Source organism: Mercenaria mercenaria, chromosome 10, assembly GCF_021730395.1.
Source record: "Mercenaria mercenaria strain notata chromosome 10, MADL_Memer_1, whole genome shotgun sequence".
Lineage (NCBI taxonomy): Eukaryota > Metazoa > Mollusca > Bivalvia > Venerida > Veneridae > Mercenaria > Mercenaria mercenaria.
Genome location: NC_069370.1, coordinates 34,578,479 through 34,600,257, shown reverse-complemented (window position 1 = coordinate 34,600,257; position 21,779 = coordinate 34,578,479). Strand labels below are relative to the sequence as shown.

Sequence of the window (21,779 nt, the reverse complement as noted above, 5' to 3'; positions counted from 1 at the left end):
CATATTTCTTAAACAACTTCTTTTCGTGAATCGCTTGACGGAGCATCATAAAATATATTCTGTAGCTTCATTCGTCTTACCTGTCACAGGTTTCTTCCGCTCAGCTGCTGACAGAACCACGGCCGTATGAGCTTTACCTTATACGTTTACTTCTACAGAAAGGTCGGACCTTCTCATCAAACATTGACTTTACAATCGTTTGACGTCTTTCTTTCAAAAATAATGACTTTGCTTTGTGCGGTTGTCGGCATTATTCACAGATTGTTAGAAAAATATCCTCTTCTCCGGAAGTACAATGCTTGGAAGTAGGATATTTCATGATAGGATGGTCCTTTGAAAGAAGAAGAATTTCAGGGAATCAGAAGAGGCAACGGATCTCCTATACTGAAAAGGATGGTTTGAGGAAGGCCACGAGGATCGCAGGAATACAGAAGTAGACAGGTATTTGTCTGATCAATGGAGACAAAACCGCTTTGAATTTTGAAAAAGAAAACAATACTGTTAATATATCTACGTCGACGAAGGGTTTGCCAAGAAAGGTCTTACAGCATCTCCCTAACGTGGATTATCCCCCCCCCCCCCCCCCCCCCACCCTCCCCACAACGTTTGCAACACCATCTTGTCATTGTTCTCTACACCATTTCGCAGTTATTGACTTCGTTTTGTGCGAGAGGACTCCAAATTAGACATGCAAATTCTGCTCGGAGTCTTACTAGGATCTTATATGCCAAGCACTTGGTAGACTTGGAGAAAGTAGTGTTTTTCGAGATAAAACTTTATATTTAAAATCGGGTAGTTATAAACTGGAGCAAAGATACTAATCGATGAATATCTTGTCCTTTTGGACTCTGGGGAAACCTAAAGTCACACAATCAACGGGACGTTATACATACATCAAGATCAACACACTTGTATAATAACTCAAGTGTATTCATTCCGTGAATCGGATTTCATCCTAATTTACTCCAGCGGTCCTTTGGAGTGAATAAAACTGACTATACAATTTGGTGATCCGCCGAGGATCGAATATAATGGGTGTTCCGCGTGAGCTGAACTGTAAATAGGCACCATGAAGGTTGCTGGATCAAAAGATGCACCTTAGCATTAAGTTCTTAATGTGTTCATAATGATGTGTTGAATGTGACACAAATTAGTGTGTTAGCGCGAGTTACTTAGAACGCTTTTCATGTGTTACAAATAGATTCATATATATGTAATGAAAGAGTATTTGAAGCAGGGTAAATTAAGTGACATGTAATAGTCATTTGTCGTTTTGTTTTTATGAGTCACTTGTGAGGATAAAAGAATTTTTATACGCATGATTGCCAAAAAAAATGCGTTTGTCTGTCCGTCTTATTTTGGGTCCGGCGCGTAACTTGAAAATAACTTAAGGTGTTGTTTTTAAAACTTGTCATTCAGGTAGGCTGACAGAGCGCATTAACTGGTTCGTATCTTTGATCTATTTGTTGTAATTTTCTGAGCCCGGTTTTAATGTGACATAATGTTGATCTGGGAAGAAGATAATGATTTAAGTCACTCATTATCACTACTACTACTACTACTACTACTTAGCAAAGTTAGTACTACTACACTGGACCACTCGATTAAAAATCTGAGACGTGGAACATATTCTCTATATTTGCCGGTGTGAAATTTACCGGTCATAATCAAGACGACCTAGATGTAAACACAAATTAGTCATTTTTACACACCTTTAAATGTTTTAAACTGTCAACAGCACGATATATTTCAGAGTTGTACTGATTAGTCATTTCATTTGAACTTACAATCAATTTGCGTACTTCTTTTGTCATTTCAGCAAAAGTATAACCTACGTGTAGAGGAACAAGATATCCTAATTTATCAGGTAAGTGGACAGGTGTGTCAACATGTATTTCTTTTTTAAAAAGTCACAGTTTTTTATTCTTTTTTCATAATTATATTGTCACAGGGTGAGAAAAATGTGCAGCCAGACCGGGACTCGAACCCAGGGCTTCTGAAACACCATTCCGATGCTCTACCGACTGAGCTGCCTGGCCACCTACACATTTTCTCCCCGTTTAAATATTCAAGTTTTATACCATGACATATTTCCCCACCATTTTGAATTTTGTCTTCGAATTTAGCAGGTACTTTATATATAAGCAATTACAGGCGTCGGAGACTAACCAGTGTAATGCCGTCGCGGCCCATGTCGGGCGCCAAATGTCACAGGATGAGAAAAATGTGCAGCTAGACCGGGACTAGAACCTGGGGCTTCGGGATACCGTTCCGATGCTCTACCGACTCAGCTACCTGGCCGCCTACACATTTTCTCCCGGTTTTAATATTCAAGTTCTATACTGTGACATATTTCCCCACCATTTTGAAATTCGTCTTCAAATTTCAGCGGGTACTTTACATATAAACAATTACAGGCGTCGGAGACTAACCAGTGTAATGCCATCCCGGCCCCACGTTCGGCGCCAAATGTCACAGGGTGAGAAAAATGTGCAGCCACAGACCGGGACTCGAACCCGGGGCCTCGGAATACTGTTCCGATGCTCTACCGACTGAGCTACCCGGCCGCCTACACATTTTCTCCCTGTTTTAATATTCAAGTTCTATACAGTGACAGTATCACATCTCAAAAAAAAAGCATTAAGAAACATTTAATTTTTATTTGCTTTAGATTGACTGAGCCAAGATGTCCATGTTATGGAAAGGGGTACCTATACCTGTGTTAGTTGCGATCCTTCTGCTCATTGTCGGAGGTAAGATTCTTCTTCAATATAGTTATTGTATTTCATGCTTAAACAAGTAACTTAGTAAGGGTATATGTAGAAATTTATCATACATTTTTCAAATGTGTTTGCAGTGTTCTTTTAACATAAACTTTTTTAAGTAAATCTATTTTTTCAGTGTACTCCAGTATTCGGAATCATTTAAAGGGATAAAAGGCTGTAACATGTTCAATTCCATTTTATGTGTAAATGATTTCTCCATTAAATTGTGAATATTTTTTATTCGAAGATGTTAACTGATTTAAAATATCATATACTTTGCCAAATTAATATTCAAATTTTCCTGACATCGGGCCGGGCATGAGCGCAACTGTCGAGTCCAAGAATGTCCACATATTCCATCACTATTGCTGTCCTTCATTCCTGCCTGTAGATCACTACCAGCGGACACTAGTTTAGTGAAATATATATAGGCGTTGGTATGCTATGTCAAGATTGTAATAGTTAAAAATCATATATTAGTAATAGGTTTAAACAAAGAGTTATAAAAATAAATAGATCATCAACTTGAAAGGCATAAAGAGCAAATCTTGCCAACATCATGTTGGAACTGAATGAGATCTTGTTTTACCGATGTATGAAACGGACAGCAAAAGGATAGAAATTATGTTGTGATATAATTTTCTATCAGATTGTTTGTTTATAATGATAATGGTGTTTTTTAATGTTATTAGTAGTTTCTACACAGGGAGGGAATGAATTTTTGATTGGAAGTCTGAGAAATCAACAGTCGTCATTAGAAAATTGGACCCGATTCAAATTATTACATGCCAGCCATATAGCCAGTGTATTACTTTAATAAGTGTCTGTTGATTTGATCACGATTGATCAAGTTGGCAAACGCTTCAGTAAGATAACGCATGGACACAAGATTATCTCCTGTTGCCATTCTGTGTATTTTAAACTTCTTTGGTTTAAATAGAAAAAAGGAACATAAAACACATTATATCTAACTCTATGATAAAAAGAACAATAGTGTGGGTATTCAGAACTTTTAATGACAACTATTTAAAAATCTGTATACTAGTACAATGGTAGTGTGATAAGTACATGTATATAATGTACTTTATGCTTAATGAGTATTTATATGAGTACATAATTATGCAAAAAAACAGCTTATAATTTTCCTGGCAAAATTTATTGTATTGAGTCAAGGTACAACATTCAGAAACTTATAATTTGTTTTGCATTTGAAAAAAAAAAAAGTAAATAAATACCCCTCTACCAAATTCCTTAACATATATTATTAATGTTATCCTACTTATTGCCAGTCATGTTTGTTTTAACAATGTTTTTAATGTATAATCTTAGCTTAATATCTTTTAGTTGCAGGTTGTTTGTTTTTTAAAATGCTTTATTGTCTTTTGTTTTATAGTCGGAAAATAGCAAAATGCTAATGTTATATGTTTAAAAAAAACGTCTCAAAATAAAGATTCTTGTATCTTGTATCAAATTCCACAAAGTTACTGTGTTTGATATTGTCTAAAAATAAGGCTGTCTAGGGTTGGGGCTGGTTTTTTTCTCCTCTGAGTTCATTAGCCTGTTTTTAACTCGGCTGTTCAAAGAATAAGAGGGCTGTTTTCACCATGTCATCAGCGTTAACAGTGAATTCAGGTTGAAGTTGTACGTCAAGCTTCTCCGTTCCACACTGTCTTCTTTAGCACAGCTCCTATAATCATCAGACCGCAAGAAAATTGATTTTAACAAGGGGCAGACGTATTTTGTTGAGAATCAGGTGTATCAAAGTCAATGGGCATTGATTTTGTGGTAGTGTTGGTTAAAGTTTTATGGCACGGTTCTCAATTTTTGTCGAGCCCGCTTACGGTGAGCTTGATACAGTCACCACTTTCGGTGTATGTGCTTGCGGGCATCCGTCCGATTTTGTCTGAACCATAACTTTGACATGCATGGACCAATCTTGTTTATATTAAGCATGAATGTTTACCTCAATGAGAAGGCATGTCATGTGCAAACCCCATGTTCCTATCTCAAAGGTCAAGGTCACAGTTTGAGGTCAAATGTCAAATTGAAGTTTGTCCGGAGCATTTCTTCTTCATGCATAGTGGGATTTTGATGTAACTTGGCATGAATGTTCACCATTATGAGATGGAGTGTCATGCGCAAGAACTAGGTCCAAGGTCAAGGTCACACTTGACAGCCGGCGGGCTTGACATTCTGCCCTTGGGCATACTTGTATTCAAAGCTATTAGTGTTTCTTGGTCATGGTATCCCTCATACCTACCCCAGTCTCTTCTACACTCCCCTCACCTTTCTCAACCATTATACCCCCTTGACCTCCACCTTTCACATTCTTCATTCTACCTTAATAAGATATCTTGTATAATCTCTTAGTTTCCCATTTTAATTGCGTTGAAAGTGTGTATTATTATACCATTGGTGTGGTCATATTTTCAGTACAATGTTGTAAAAACTTTCTAGACAATTTACATATTTCTGCGGCTGTAACGTAATAAAAGGTATTAGTTTTAGTATTAGCATCTGATGACCCATTCATGGACCCGTAGAATCAAAATTTACTACACAAAATTTATTTTGAAAATATTTCTTAAATGTCTAGGTCTGCAGCTCTCAAATACGGGAAGTTGTCTGATGTCACTTTCTGTGTTGTTAAAAACATACATGTGCCTGATGAGATTGTATAAAAATGTGCTGGCTGTCCTAAGGATATAAGACAGTTCACTTTAAGCTATACAGTACATGTAACTGTTGTTTTACTTTTCAGGTTTGATACATATTGTAGGTCTTGCTACACCATACTGGCATTCTGTCACAATAACTAACAGTGTAATACAAAATAAGCCATATGGTCATCAAGGATTGTGGGCTATATGTTCGTCACGTGGTACTGATGTTGTTGATTGCAATAGCCATGGGGATACTAAAAGTAAGGATATGTCTAACTTACTGCCAGTGTATTTAAATCCGAGCAGATGCTAAAGGCATGTTTATGTCTTAACTTGTTGTTAGCATACTTACAGCTTAGCGAATATGTGTCTTAACTTGCTGTTAGAATATTTACAGCTGTGCAGATTTTAGAGGTAAGGATATGTCTAATAATGTTGACAATGTGTACTTGAAGCCATTCAGATACGATCAAACTTGCTGTTAGCATATTTACATCTGTGCAGATGTTCAGATACAGGAGGTAAAAATGTGTCTAACTTGCTGTTAGCATATTTACAACTTTGCAGATGTTAAGATACAAGAGGTAAGAACATGTCTAACTTGCTGTTAGCATCTTTACAACAGTTCAGATGTTCAGATACAAGTGGTAAGTATATACTGGTCAGAATAACACCAAATTTGATCTGTAGCATCCTGGTGAGGTCCTCTATCAAATTTTGCTCAGGTGGAGGCACTTGGCCCCTTTTAGGGGCCACTAGAGATAAAGATAGAAATAGCTTTGAACGACTTCTTATTATGAACCGCTTGATTGGTCTTCATCAAACTTGGACTGTAGCATCATTATATGGTCCTCTCACAAATTTATTCAAATGGGGGCACTTGGCCCCTTTTAGGGGTTGCTAGGGGCCCTAGCTTAGGGCTAAAAATAGAAATACCTTTAAACAACTTCTTCTCATGAACTGCTTGATGGATCTTCATCAAACTTGGTCTGTAGCATCATTATATGGTCCTCTCCCAAATTTGTTAAAATGGGGGCACTTGGCCCCTTTTAGGAGCTGCTAAAGCTAAAAATAGAAATACCTTTAAACAACTTCTTACCATGCACTGCTTGATGGATCTTCATTAAACTTGGTCTGTGGCATCATTATATGGTCCTCTCCCAATTTTGTTTAAATGGGGGCACTTGGCCCCTTTTAGGGGCCACTAGAGCTAAAAATAGAAATACCTTTAAACAACTTCTTACCAATTGATCTTCATTAAACTTGGTCTGTGGCATCATCATATGGTCCTCTCCCAAGTTTGTTCAAATGGAAAAAGGGGCCGCTAGAGCTAAAATAGAATTGCCTTTTAAACAAATTATTATGAAACGCTTGATGGATCTTCATCAAACTTGGTATGTAGCATAATTATATGGTCCTCTCCCAAGTTTGTTCAAATAGGGGCACTTGGTTCCTTAAAGGGGCCACTAGAGCTAAAAATAAAAATATCTTTAAAAGTCTTTTAATTTGATTTTTTTTTTTCAAAAGAAATTTTAGTTCTTTTTATAATTTAATACTTTTGTCACAAGCAAGATCTAATTAGGACAGGGTCTGCCTCAGGTGAGTGATTATGAATAATTGTAATTACCTCCCTTTAGTATGAAAATATTGAGAGAAAAAAACAGTATTCCTTTTGATGTCAATATAATTTAAAGTTTCATACTTGCATTTGATATATATAGGAATATTTCAACAATCTGAGCCAAAAGACAAGTTTTAAAACAGCATGTAGCTTCCTAAATCATTTATTTCCAACCTGTCTTGGTAATGATAGGCAAAGGGAGGTAATAATATTTTCTCAAAGTATGTTTTAAAAGTTTATAATGTTATTAAAATAACTATCATGGTTAAACAACAGGGATAGGAAAATCAAATTTTGAAAACAACTTTGATGAAAATCTAACATGTTTTAAGCTATCAGTAAACATGAATAAGTGTAAATCATTGGTAACAGTTGTTGAAGTTTCAAACAAATCCATTACTTGACCAATGAGAAACTTTTCCATCTTAAGCTCTAATTTCATCTTGAGCACCCCATATTAGTGTAACATTTAAGATAATAGCTTAAAATTTTGAGACAAAGATTTATATAGCTTGATATAATAAAAGATGGAAAGGGAAAAAGTCAGTGTTAGTACCAAAACTCAAGCTGTAATAGTTTTTACAATAATCTCCCTTTTTGAACATATTTCTTTTTATATTTTTACATTTTAGACAAAAACTTTGACTCCACTGATTAAAGGGACTGGCCTTCAGATCGTCCGACAACAAAAAAATTGTTTTTTAGGTATCTGGAAATAAATGCTATAATTCTTACGAAGGCTTTAAAACTAAATTACTGACAAACTATAGGTTACGGAAACACTGAGAGTTTGCTGTTTTTACTTCTTTTTACGATGAAAATCAAAAAGCGTTTGTAACGCTTTACTCCAGGTAAACTGTGTGTCAGTTATAATTATCTATATTTTGAAGTCATGATTCACTAATTCCTCTATAGCATTATTGGTTACGACGACAGGAAATTGTCTTTATTGCCGTAGTGGTCCGGGGTTCGATTCCTGAGAGTGCCTCTTTTTTTCTTGATTTAGAATTTTTAGAATATTTTAGAAACAAAAACTCAATTTATTGTCAAACCCTTATGCGGTGAGCTTGCCTTAGTCGCCACTTTTGGCAGTTCCGTGTATGTGTGTGCGTACATCCAATTTTGTCCAGACTATTACTTTAACTTGCTTGGACCAATCTTGTTTATATTTGGCATGAATGTTAATCTTAATGAGGAGTGTCTTGCGCAGACCCCATGTTCCTATCTCAAAGGTCAAGGTCACAGTCAGAGGTCAAAGGTCAAATTGAAGTTTATCCGGCACATTTCTTCTAAATGCATGGTGGGATTTTGATGTAACTTGGCATGAATGTACACAGTTTTAACACTGAGTGTTGTGCACAAGAACCTAGGCCCCTAGGTCTAAGGTCAAGATCACACTTAGAGGTCAGAGGTCATATACAAGAATGACTTTGTCAGGAACATTTCTTTTTCATGCATAGAGGGATTTGATGTCACTTGGCACAATTTTTCACCATCTTGAGATAGAGTGTCATATGCAAGAACCTAGAATTACTTCCCTTGGTTGTTACTATAAATAGCTTATGTTGTAACTTTCTTTATTACTGGTTATAGGGAAAAATCAAGACCACTTTTCTGTAGTATAACATACATGTTACACCCAATTTTGAGATGTATTAAGACCTATCTCTACTGGTAAGGTAAGGATTTTTGTGTGGACTTAGAGTGTCGTGTGCAACTCATAGTCCTTAATGACAGCTGGCAGGCTCAACATGTTGCCCGTGGGCATCTTGTTGTATAATGAGATATTGCAATGAGAGAGTGTTTGGAAAGCTGTTTCTAACAAGCCTTTGGTTGGGCTATGAATTGTCTTCAGTGATAGCTCTAGTTTCTTTTAGAAACATATTTATTGGAAATAACAGTTTTTAATTTTTATTTTTCAGGTGTTTTAATTGCGACCCGTGCACTAGAAGTACTTGCACTATTGTTTGGTGCAGCCTGTATCATAATAACTGGGTTGTGGTTCTTCCTGCATATAGAAAGATATAGGCTCATTCTGATGATATCCTGCCTTGGGACAGGATTTATTGCTGGTAGGTACAGATTGATAGTTAAGGAAGAACACATAGATATTGTTCTTCTTTAGGACAGTGCTTAATCTGTTGCTTTAGGTACATATGGTGTTTTAAAGGAAAATATTGAACATATACCAATATTTGAACAGTTATACTGGTTGATAACAAGTATCATCCATGTATTTCAACTGTAGTTTTCCTTTACTTAAAGGCGTTCGCTACAATTTGGGTGAAATTTTTTTCAATAATAGAATTTGTTCATACTTTGGATATTAAATGACAATCATATAAAAAACAATAATATGCATTAAAAATCATAGATCGCCGGTATTGAAAAAGAGTTATCTGCCCTTAAAAACATCATTTTCCATTGGATAGCCTGCCTGTTTAGCTCAGTAGGGAGAGCATTGGTCTACGGATCGCGGTGTCACGCGTTCGATCCCCAGGTGGGGTGTATGTTCTACGTGACGATTAGATAAAAGACATTGTGTCTGAAATCATTCATCATCTACCACTGATAATTCATGTGGGGAAGTTGGCAGTTACTTGCGGAGAACAGGTTTGTACTGGTACAGAATCCAGGAACACTGGTTAGGTTAACTGCCCGCTATTATATGACTGAAATACTGCTGAAAAACGGCGTTAAACTCAAAACGAACAAACAAAGTAACCATTGGACAGCTGACCACCTCTTGGAATCATGTCATTCATAAAACAAACTGTTTGTTATATAACCTCCAATTTAAAGAATTGGTTCGCTGTATGGACATAAGAAAGAACCTTGGTTATAAAGAACAGATTTCTCCCGGCCAGACAAGTTCCCTTAAACCCATTCCTGCTGTATGAATCCTGCAGATGCTCACCTTTTTTAGGACAGGACATAATTAATTGCTTTTAGGTACTGATTTTTATTGCTGGTAGGATCTAATACTAAATAGGACAGAATTTATAGCTAGCGGGTAATGATATTTGTTAGTACAGGACAGGATTTACTAAGTGTAAGTACAATAATTGTTTCACATAGAACACAGTTAATTGCTGGTAAGTTTTGGTATTGCTTACGACTGGACTAGCCTTATGCATCCGACTTACTTTAGTGTTGTCGTCCCTCTAACAGCAACAGTCAAAAGTTATCATGCTGTCCCGAAATGTCCTATTATTTGGACTAGTGTTCGGTTAAAACATAGAATCAACAGATTTGTTGTAATTTCACAATAGCATGACTGGAATGTATTGTGCAGCAGTCACATTAATCAAAGAAGTTCTTGAGCGAAAAATTCTTAATGTGTCTCAGTAAATTTCTGGACTCTAATGAACAATGACTATTGAGTCAGGGAGGACCCATTCTCAACACATTTTGGAAGGTAATTCATGAATGCAGTGCGTAATATACAAGTTTTAATTTATTCTTCAGGTTTGTTTGGATTCATAGGAATTATAATATATGCTGCAGACGTAAATTCAAACAGCCGTATCACAGATGTAACTAGTGTGTACGTACAGACATTGGACTGGAGTTTCGCTTTGTGTGTTGTGTCATCCATCATGGTTACCGTGGCAACTATTCTTATTGGTATAGGCACCAGAATGATGAAATGATCTTTATATACTGGTAGATCTGTATTAAAGATTTTTATACATGTACATTTATACAGGTTTATACGGTATATATATGTATATATCTCAGACAGCTTGAACAATTGTGTTATTATTATTACTTCAAGAAGTTTATTATTCAGTAACCTGTTACTAAAAATAACAAATAAAAAAAAACACATTTTAGTTTGTAAAATGGCATAGTCTGTTATTAAGTCATAGAATTTTATCCATGTATGCTGCACACCTGTATATCTTTCTGATTAATAAAATGATGTAAAAACCTTTTTAAGCGATGTATAATTTAGAAATAATGTTAATTGATTCATTTGCTCAAACCTTTATGTCAGAAACACGAGAAATTAAATAATAATTTTCCCAAATAGTGTTGACCTATGGTACTGATTCTAAAAATAGATTTCCCAAATTTGAACTGAAATGACCATACGTAAAATAGTAGGTCGAATATGTTAGCGCTCTTTCTTGATCTCTAGTGTCACCATTAATTTGTGTTACTAAAAATAAACGTGACTTGTCATATTAGACTAAGGTACCAGTTGTTGGATGTTTTATAACAGCTTAATGTGATATATGAAAACAAACATATCAGCATTAATTTTTCTACTGAGAAAATTATATTTTTATACCTATTTTTATGCCCCCTGAAGGGAGGCATATTAGTTTTCAACTGTCCGTCCGTTCGTTCGTCACAACGTTAACTTTTTGCATGAATTAAGGCACTTTACTCGCCAACCATTGCACCCAGAACCTTCAAACTTCACATGCTGATAATACTTATTTAGTACACAACCCTTACTAACTTTGGGGTCACCAGGTCAAAGGTCAAGGCGCTGCGGGGGTTATTTGTCACCATTAGTGACAGCTGTTGTTTAATTGTTGTAGCTAATACTTTCTTATTCTAAATTTACAGACAGTGGCTTACTCAAGTTGGGAGACATTATGAGAAATAAACATTCCTAATTAATTGATTTTCACACATCTGTTGGTGTTCCATTGTTAGATTTTTAAATTTGTTGCCCCATACAGTTTGTATCAGAATAAATTAAACATGTCAGGATGTGATGTTAATTTTTTCATTTTTGTCGAGCCCGCTTGCGGATGCGAAGACATAGTTGTCCAAATGGCTGTTCGGTGTATGTGCGTGCATCCGTGTGTCCATCCAGATTTGTTTGTCCAGACCATAACTTTGACATGCATGGAGCAATCTTGTTTATATTTGGCATGAATGTTAACCTCAGTGAGACGGAGTGTCATGCGTTAACCCCAGGTTCCTATCTCAAAGATCAAGGTCACACTTACAGGTCAAAGGTCAAATTAAAAAATGACTGTCCGGAGCATTTCTTCTTCATGCATGGAGAGATTTTGATGTAACTTGGCATAATTGTTCACCATCATGAGACGGAGTGTCATGCACAATAACCAGGTCCCTAGGTCTAAGGTCACGGTCACATTTAGAGGTCAAAGGATACAAGAATGACCACTTTGTCTGGAGCATTTCTTCTTCATGCATTTTGATGTAACTTGGCACAAATGTTCACCACCATGAGACGGAGTGTCCTGCGCATAAACCAGGTCCCTAGGTCTAAGGTCAAGGTAACAGAGATCAAAAGTCAGATACAAGAATGACTTTGTCTGGAGCATTTCTTTTTGATGCATAGAGGGATTTTGATGTAACTTGGCACAATTGTTCATCATCATGAGACGGAGTGTCATGTGCAAGATCCTAGAATTACTTCCCTTTTTTGTTACTATAAATAGCTTATATTCGTAACTTTTTATTACTGGTCGTAGGGAAAAAATCAAGACCACTTTTCTGTAGTACAACATGCATGTTACATCCAATTTTCAGGTGAATTTTGACCTATCTCTACTGGTGAGGATTTTTGTGTGGACTTAGAATTTATTTATATTTTTTAAAGATTTTCGTCACTTAGTTGTTACTTTAAATAACTTATATTGTAACTTTTTGCAATCTCTTTTTTTATTTGGCATAAATGTTAACCTCAATGAGACAGGGCGTGTCATGTGCAACTCCCAGTCCTTTTGATAGCTGGCGGGCTCAACATGTTGCCTATGGGCATCTAATTACAATAACAATGTTCGACAGTACTGTTATCTATAGAATCGTTAGATTTAACAAAAAAAACAACGTAACTGTTTAAACAGTGGATTTTATCTTAAAATAGATCCATCTTTTGTACCATGCTAGTGATAGTTAGTAATTGAAAGGGACGGAAAGAGGAACTTTTATGAACCAAAAGATTGTGTTGCCATTAAATCTTATTTTCTGACAATTTATGATTTTAGTTAGTTTTTAGCTCACCTGTCACAAAGTGACAAGGTGGGCTTTTGTGATCGCGCGGTGTCCATCGTCCGTCCGTGCGGCCGTCCGTCCGTAAACTTTTGCTTGTGACCACTCTAGAGGTCACATTTTTCATGGGATCTTTATGAAAGTTGGTCAGAATGTTCATCTTGATGATATCTAGGTCAAGTTCGAAACTGGGTCACGTGCCGTCAAAAACTAGGTCAGTAGGTCTAAAAATAGAAAAACCTTGTGACCTCTCTAGAGGCCATAATTTTCAATGGATCTTCATGAAAATTGGTCAGAATGTTCATCTTGATGATATCTAGGTCAAGTTCGAAACTGGGTCACGTGCGGTCAAAAACTAGGTCAGTAGGTCTAAAAATAGAAAAACCTTGTGACCTCTCTAGAGGCCATATATTTTACAGTTGGTCAGAACGTTCACCTTGATGATATTTAGGTCAAGTTCGAAACTGGGTCACGTGCCATCAAAAACTAGGTCAGTAGGTCAAATAATAGAAAAACCTTGTGACCTCTCTAAAGGCCATATTTTTCATGGGATCTGTGTGAAAGTTGGTCTGAATGGTCATCTTGATGATATCTAGGTCAAGTTCGAAACTGGGTCTCGTGCGGTCAAAAACTAGGTCAGTAGGTCTAAAAATAGAAAAACCTTGTGACCTCTCTAGAGGCCATATATTTCATGAAATCTTCATGAAAATTTGTCAGAATGTTCACCTTGATGATATCTAAGTCAAGTTCGAAAGTGGGTCACGTGCCGTCAAAAACTAGGTTAGTAGGTCAAATAATAGAGAAACCTTGTGACCTAACTAGAGGCCATATTTTCCATGGGATCTGTATGAAAGTTGGTCTGAATGTTCATCTTGATGATATCTAGGTCAAATTTGAAAGTGGGTCACGTGCCATCAAAAACTAGGTCAGTAGGTCAAATAATAGAAAAACCTTGTGACCTCTCTAAAGGCCATATTTTTCAATGGATCTTCATGAAAGTTGGTCTGAATGTTCATCTTGATGATATCTAGGTCAAATTCGAAACAGGGTCATGTGCGGTCAAAAACTAGGTCAGTAGGTCTAAAAATAGAAAAACCTTGTGACCTCTCTAGAGGCCATACTTGTGAATGGATATTCATAAAAATTGGTCAGAATGTTCACCTTGATGATATCTAAGTCAAGTTCGAAAGTGGGTCACGTGCCTTCAAAAAGTAGGTCAGTAGGTCAAATAATGAAAAAACGTTGTGACCTCTCTAAAGGCCATATTTTTCATGGGATCTGTATGAAAGTTGGTCTGAATGTTTATCTTGATGATATCTAGGTCAAGTTTGAAACTGGGTCAACTGCGATCAAAAACTAGGTCAGTAGGTCTTGAAATAGAAAAACCTTGTGACCTCTCTAGAGGCCATACCCTTGAATGGATCTTCATGAAAATTGGTCAGAATGTCCACCTTGATGATATCTAGGTCAAGTTTGAAACTGGGTCACGTGCCTTAAAAAACTAGGTCAATAGGTCAAATAATAGAAAAACCTTGTGACCTCTCTAGAGACCATATTTTTCAATGGATCTTCATGAAAATTGGTCAGAATTTTTATCTTTATAATATCTAGGTCAAGTTCAAAACTGGGTCACATGAGCTCAAAAACTAGGTCACTATGTCAAATAATAGAAAAAACGACGTCATACTCAAAACTGGATCATGTGGGAAGAGGTGAGCGATTCAGGACCATCATGGTCCTCTTGTTTATTTGTGGTACCATGTCATGTATACTACTTCTTGCATATTTCAATGAAAACTGTAGTATAGTTAATTCTTTTCATCTCAGTGTCCACTGTGAATAACCAGTCATGCTGATTTGCAGTTGTGATGCCAAATGTGAGGTAATCGATATTGATTTAAGTGCAATTTCAATGTCATGAGATTTATACACTTGCCAACATTTATAAAGCACAGAATATATTATTGCAGTTTTTTGTCTTAGACTTAGGTTTAAAGGGGCTTACCTTCAGATGCACACTTAAGTCAAATGTTCCTAAAAATGTACCAAAATGAAATCTAAAGGCATTCCCCTTTAATATGTAACTTTACTGGTAAGAGTGATTAACTTGACATCTTGTCAAATTTGACAAAAAGACATAGCAAGGAAACATAAAAAGTTAGGCCCTTTTACATCCAGTGTGGATAAATGAACACAAGTTAGAATTGTTCACAGGAAAAGTTTAATATCCTAAGTAAACAGGTCATGTGAGAAAAGTCCTAGAACTTCGCATAACAAAAACAGAAAATAACACGAAAGCAATTTTGAATGTGCTCTTACTTTATTAAAAGATGTTTTGCATGATTTTTTATCCATTATAGGCATATTTATTGTCTGTATAACGACCGATGTTGTGTTGGTCACTCCAACCAGAACTCTGTTTCCTATACGAACAAATATTTACTTGTGAAATTTATAATGATATAATTTTGTTGTTGTTGTTTTTTTTCGCTATGTAATGCTTCTCATTATGTAAATTGTCACATTGTCATGCAAGAAAACATTTATTTGTTTTTATTTTTTATTTTATTTTTTTTTTTTGTTGGTTTTAACGTCGCACTGACACAATTTTAGGTCATATGGCGACTTTCCAGCTTTAATGGTGGAGGAAGACCCCAGGTGCCCCTCCGTGCATAATTTCATCACGAGCGGGCACCTGGATAGAACCACCGACCTTCCGTAAGCCAGCTGGATGGCTTCCTCACATGAAGAATGCAAGAAAACAAGACAGATTTCAAATTTTCTTGTTTATGATCTGTAATTGACCAAATATTAAAATTTTGAACAAATCCATTACTTGACCGATATCAGATTAACACTTTTTAATATCTTAAAAAAGAAAACTCACCGTCATTATATTTTACTTCATAGCAACCTGCTTAACAAATTAGCTTGCCTCAGCTGATAAATAGGGTTGTTCATAAAATGCTGTATAATTTATTTGATAGAACATTGTTGCAAGACATATTTACATTGTCAGACTGAGGGCATATTTTGTACTACTTTCTTGAAAAGCATATGCATTTAATAGAAATATGAGATTGTTGATAAATTTATACTGGTAAGATATTCACAAGAAGAAAATTATACTGTACTTAGAAAATTTTGTTAAATATATTGCATGCAATCAAATATTGAACGGTCACACAATGCATCCTCCGGATCAAATGTTCTTAAATAAGCAAGTTAGATAACTCTTAGTTGAAACTAGTTCAAATTGTGGACCCTTCTTTACTTAGAAAATTTGTTGAAGTATTGCTACTAGTTGTTATTATTGCCTTTAATAAAATTTTAATTTTTAAGCTAATCTGAAATTTTGCTTATGAGGTTTTGTGATGTGCTGTTTCCAATCAAGCATAGTTCTTTAACTTAAAATGACTTCTCATGTATCGCATGATGGGTCTTCACCAAACTTTGTTAGAAGCATCACTGCATGGGCCTCTCTTAGGTTTGTTCAAATGATTCCACTCAGCCTACTGGCCATCTTCAGTGACATTCCACTTGGTCCTTGTTTGGAGCCAACAGCGCATAAAAATAGAAAAACAACACACCTTTAAAAGATCTCATGAGCCACTTGATGGATGTTCATTGAACTTGGTTATAAGCATTCTTGAAAGGTAATTTCTCAAGTTCATTAGTTGCTTCTGCTTGGCCCCTATTAGGGGCTGTCAGTGCTATAAATAAAAAAAGTCTTTAATGTGATATTTGATGGATCAAATGGCCCCTTTTAGGGCTGTTAGAAGTGAAAATAGTAAAACTGTCAGAGGGAGTCTTCTCATGAGGCACTTGTTGGATCATTGCCAAACTTGCTGTGTAGCATCCCTGTAAAGTCTTCATTCATAATTGTTCAAATGAGCCGTGCCATGACAAAACCAACATAGTGGGTGTGCGACCAGCATGGATCCAGACCAGCCTGCGCATCCGCGCAGTCTGGTCGGGCTCCATGCTGTTCGCTTTTAAAGCCTATTGGAATTGGAGAAACTGTTAGCGAACAGCATGGATCCTGACCAGACTGCGCAGATGCGCAGGCTGGTCTGGATCCATGCTGGTTGCAAAGCCACTATGTTGATTTTCCCATGTCACGGCTCAAATAATTCCACTTTTAACAAATTCTTCTGGTGAACTTTTGGATGGATCATCATCAGCTTGGTCTGTTGCACCTTCGTAACATCCTTTTTCAAGTTTGTTCATATGCTTTCCAGTTTTGTAGAAATTTTGCTTGACTGCTTCTAGGAGCAGGCCGGATTAAAACAGAATAAACTTTAAACAGCCTTGTATAAACTGATTGATGTTATGAAACAAGTGTTTTATGAAGTATATTCAAGTCAGTTGAGCAACTTACATCCATCATGACCCTCTTGTTGTAATATAATTATAGTCTTTTGTAAGTCTTGCTCATCTTTAGTGGAAGTAACAAACGTTGAATGACTTATAAATTGTCATATAGTTTAGAATGCTAGCTGACTTACTGACAGCTCTTGTTTTACTTAGAAAATTTGAAGAAATATTGCTAACAAGTTGTTATTGATGTTTAATAAAATTTTATGGACAACTTGTGTTTTAATAAGGTCATAAGAACAAAATTTATATCAGTGTGTTTCATATTTTATGTTTAACCAATAAATTGATGTACAAATCAAATTTCCATACATTGATATTTTCATTAAATCAAAATTCATAACTGATTTTAAAGAATTTTAGTGCAGTTTGTATTTAAAGAACAGCAGATGGCTTCTTGTTCATCTTGATGCAGTTGATAAGATATATTTCCAGGTTAAATTTAAAATGTACGAAATTAAATATATCTTTATGTAATATTTAAATGTTTTAGTTATAACATAAATAACTGCAATAATGTTTGTAAATTGGTTTCGTCAGAAAGTTTATTATACAGAATACAGCATAGTAATTTGATTATATAGAATAGATGCCAGATGATAACATGTAAATTTCAGCTGCTGCAGACGACATTCTGTACTTGGTTATTTATGTAGTATTTCATCTTTATAATTGATATTACTGAAACTTAGATACAGACTAAGGTTGTGCTTGATTTGTAATCTAATCTCTCTGTAGTTTTAGGATACTATTTGATTATTGACACTGTAGAAGAAATACTTATTACTCCTTAGGATCTCATGGTTGATTTTTAAACATTTATGATATAAAATTTTAATAATAATAGTGCAAAATGGCATTTGTCTGCAGATTGCAGTTTCTGATAGGGCATTTCATAGTGAATTTTGAAAATTATGGACTGGACAAAAGCACATCAGTATAAGAATATTGCACAGTTTTTTGTTCCCTCTTCCACAAAAAACAACTTGGTGGAGGGGTGGGGGGGAATACTTCGATTTACCTTTGTCTGTCCATCAGAATTTGTGTTATTCATATCTCAGAAAGTATTTGAGCTGTCACACTGACTTAATTAAGAGCATATGGCAACTTTTCCAGCTTTTGACCTTAAAGGAAGGCTTAGGTACCCTCTGGCCATTTCTTCAAGCATGAGTGAGCACCTGGGTAGAACCACCGACCTTTCACAAGCCAGTGCGATTGCTTCCTTGCATAAAACATTCTGCACCAAAAGTGAGGTTTCAAACCACTATCAGTGAGAGACAAGTGATATGAAGTCAGCAGCCTTAACCTCTCTGCCATGGAGACCCCCATTTGACCTAGAGCCATCAAACATCATAGGAATAGTGTTCAGCATATGAAGTTGTGCACCTGGATTTTTTTGTGGATTCACCAACCCCTCCCCAAGTCCTTTTGTAAAAAAAAAAAAATTACGTTTGTTTTTTACTCTCTTAGTTTCTTGATGATGTTTTGTACATGTAGTATCATTCCTCTCTATCCCAAAATATTACGAAAGTTTACTCAGTATATAACATATTACCATACAGTGACAGTAGGTAGGGGCAACAGCGTCATATATATGGACACATCAAGTTTGGTTACCGAAATTTTTTTGAAAAAAAGGCTTTTATTACACATTATATTTTCCTACATTTAAGCAGGCAGTCTTAAGAATTTTTTTTTTTTTTTTGATAATTTGATACTATTTTTTTTGTGCATTTAGAAAAAGTAAAAACTGTTCTCATTTTAATATTCAGATCTGTATTTTGGCTGTACTGTATAGTTCTGTTTTTATATATTTAAATATTTTGAATTTATAGCATAATTATAAACAGGTGCTCGTACAAATGTCCTTGTTCATTGTTGTAACCTCAAAGACATTTATTCTCATTGTATTATTTGTACTAGATCTGTTACGGTTGTTTTTGTCATAAATTATGCAAGAAATTACTCACCGTGACGTGAAAGCAGGATGCCTCACGATGTACATGTTTGTATTTTTAGGGTGGATGTGGGGGTGGAGTTTACAATACCTTTTTTAGCCATTAATCACTGGGTAGGATAGGGTTTTATTATCAGTACTTGTCTGCATAAGAAAATCTGCACACAAATCTTAATTTCTAGGCCATTCTTTCCTGTTATAAAATTTTATGTGCCAGTATATTTTTGAAAATATGGAAGGGAATGGTTTCATTAACCTTTAGCCTTTAGCCTGCTGGCAGCAAGGGGTTTTGCCTTTGTGACCAATGCAGACCAAGATCAGTTTGATCTTGGTCTGCTCTGTTTGCTATTCAATCAGTTGTAAATTTTCAATGAACACCCCTTTGATTAATAAATGGTACTGCCCAAATTAAATGATAGACCAGTCCATTTTATAAATTTTGCAAGGAAAAGTTTAAAGGACTAGCTCTCCAGATTTACTTCAGCTTTTGTATTTAAAAAGCATTGCCTTTTGGGTTAAGGAAGAAGTGAACTTGATTCGGTGATGTCTAGGCTGTATGTACAATGTAAGAAGCATTGTTTAAGTTTTTAAAAAATGTATAGAAAAGCTTTAACTTGATAAATATAGAACGCACAGTCTAAGTAGGTTATTTTAATTAGAATTTAGCTCTAAGCTACAGCATTTACCAAACATATCAGCCGTTAACAAAAGTCTTTGATATGTTTTTATTATTTTTTTAAAAAACTGACGTATGTCACGAGGCATTCTGCTTTTAATTTTCTAATACCAGTTATAATCAAATATATCATTTTACGCATTTTATTGAATTATAAAACAGTTGTACATTGGTTATATTTTATATGAAATTGAATAAAATCTGTTTTTAAACAGCGTTGGTTGTAGTTCATTTTTACTAAGATAGATAATTCATTTGGATAAAAATACAGTATTTGGTAGATCATTTCCCTTTAAGTATATATGTATACTCGCGTAAGTGCGTGATGTGCGTGCGGCTTGCATGACCGTGTCCTAGCGAATGTCCCTGGTAACTTCAGCTTGCACTATATAAAACAAACGACTGTTCTTATAAACGTACATTACTCGTACTATAAATCAACAGTTATTTTAGAAATTTGTAAATTTGCAACATGTTTATTTTAACATACTTTATAGACACACAAACAACAGAACACATAGTGAAATAAGCAGATTGGTTGGACCGCGAGTTTTACCAACGTTAATGACTGTCTTTCTGTATTAAACTCTGTATTTTAAGACATAATTATGAAACTTGGTACGTGATTAATGTGCAATATTTATAGTAAAAGTATACAAGAAAACACAGAAGTTAGAAAAGCAAGACAAAAAACAGTTTATATGTTTTTAAAGGTAAAAAAAAATAAGATTGAAAATTAAAAAACCGAAAGAAAAATAGCAAGACAAAAAAAAGTTTATATGTTTTAAAAGGTAAAAAAAAAAATAAGATTGAAAATTAAAAAACCGAAAGAAAAATCAGAAAAAAAAAATCTGTAAAAAAAAAAGAGTCCAACATGTGATCTCAACAAAATGGCGGGCTCAAAATTATTTTCCGCGAGCTTCTAGTATTTCAGATCGCTATCTTTCATTCGTCACGAGTTGTACCTGTACAGTTTTTGCTAGAACACAATTTGTTGGGTGTGCAGGTAACGATTGCACGCCAGGTGGGGGTAACAGCATGACAGGTGGGCGCAACAAGTAACAGGAACACACTACACATTGCCTAGAACACAAGACGTCTCGCAGTTTGCTATGTATGGCGGGTACTTGTAGTGGAACTTTATAGACTCATTTGTCTATATCTGCATTGACTTTCCTGGCATATAACCATCTGAGATGTCAAATAATGCGCCATTTTAACGGCAAAAATATAGAGTTCTGCAGAATATATCAACTTGAATAATGGTCTCGGCTTAATCCTAGTAAAACAATTTTCAAAGAGAACCCAAAGTACACGGACTTCCGAATGGTTAAACATTTCAGGATCTTCTTTTCAGGTTATACATCAGTTATGTGCAGTCATCAAAAAAATTGTATTTTATCAACTAATCTGGGGAAAAAAGTTCCGAGACCAGTTGGTTAATAACATAATGGCGACGGACCTATCCCCTAATTTACGTTTTCTTTAGACTTTGATAATTGCTGGATTTTTCTCAAAAGATATGACTTCCTTTGCATATTTCTGCGTATAAATCATCATCATCATCATCTTAAGTATTAAAGTGCCTCCCTCCGCATGGTGTATATTCAAAAACACGTATCATTTTCAGCTAAATATGAAAGCAACCTAGATTACATGAAATATGAAAAAAAAAAAATCTACTTCTGCAAACTCCTTGCCTGTTGCAGTCCCCTTAGTCCTTACCAATACATGTAAA

General features: G+C 35.4%; 1 protein-coding gene and 1 non-coding gene across 3 annotated transcripts; one reads left to right on the top strand and one right to left on the bottom strand.

Moving 5' to 3' along the window:
* The first annotated feature begins 1,676 nt into the window (after positions 1-1,676).
* Positions 1,677-20,256, top strand: LOC123559413 (uncharacterized). 2 transcript variants are annotated; one of them, XR_008372690.1, is made up of 6 exons: positions 1,677-1,867; positions 2,672-2,753; positions 5,527-5,688; positions 8,972-9,121; positions 10,518-12,021; positions 12,323-20,256. XR_008372690.1 is itself a non-coding variant. In XM_053552719.1 (5 exons), the coding sequence occupies exons 2-5, from the start codon at positions 2,687-2,689 to the stop codon at positions 10,700-10,702; spliced, it is 564 nt and encodes a 187-aa protein (XP_053408694.1). In that variant the 5' UTR covers positions 1,687-1,867; positions 2,672-2,686; the 3' UTR covers positions 10,703-20,256. The 2 variants fall into 2 exon arrangements, 1 of the variants encoding a protein (XP_053408694.1); XM_053552719.1 differs by having other exon boundaries at positions 1,687-1,867; positions 10,518-20,256.
* On the bottom strand, positions 2,492-2,569 carry Trnat-agu (transfer RNA threonine (anticodon AGU)). Its single transcript has one exon. It is a non-coding gene; the product is annotated as a tRNA-Thr (tRNA).
* Positions 20,257-21,779: the final 1,523 nt, after the last annotated feature.

Excerpts from the sequence above, each read along its gene's own strand:
- LOC123559413 (XM_053552719.1), top strand. The coding sequence starts at position 2,687 with ATGTCCATGTTATGGAAAGGGGTACCTATACCTGTGTTAGTTGCGATC. Across the intron at positions 5,689-8,971 it reads TAGCCATGGGGATACTAAAA|GTGTTTTAATTGCGACCCGT; the intron begins GTAAGGATATGT and ends TTTATTTTTCAG. Across the intron at positions 9,122-10,517 it reads TGGGACAGGATTTATTGCTG|GTTTGTTTGGATTCATAGGA; the intron begins GTAGGTACAGAT and ends TTTATTCTTCAG.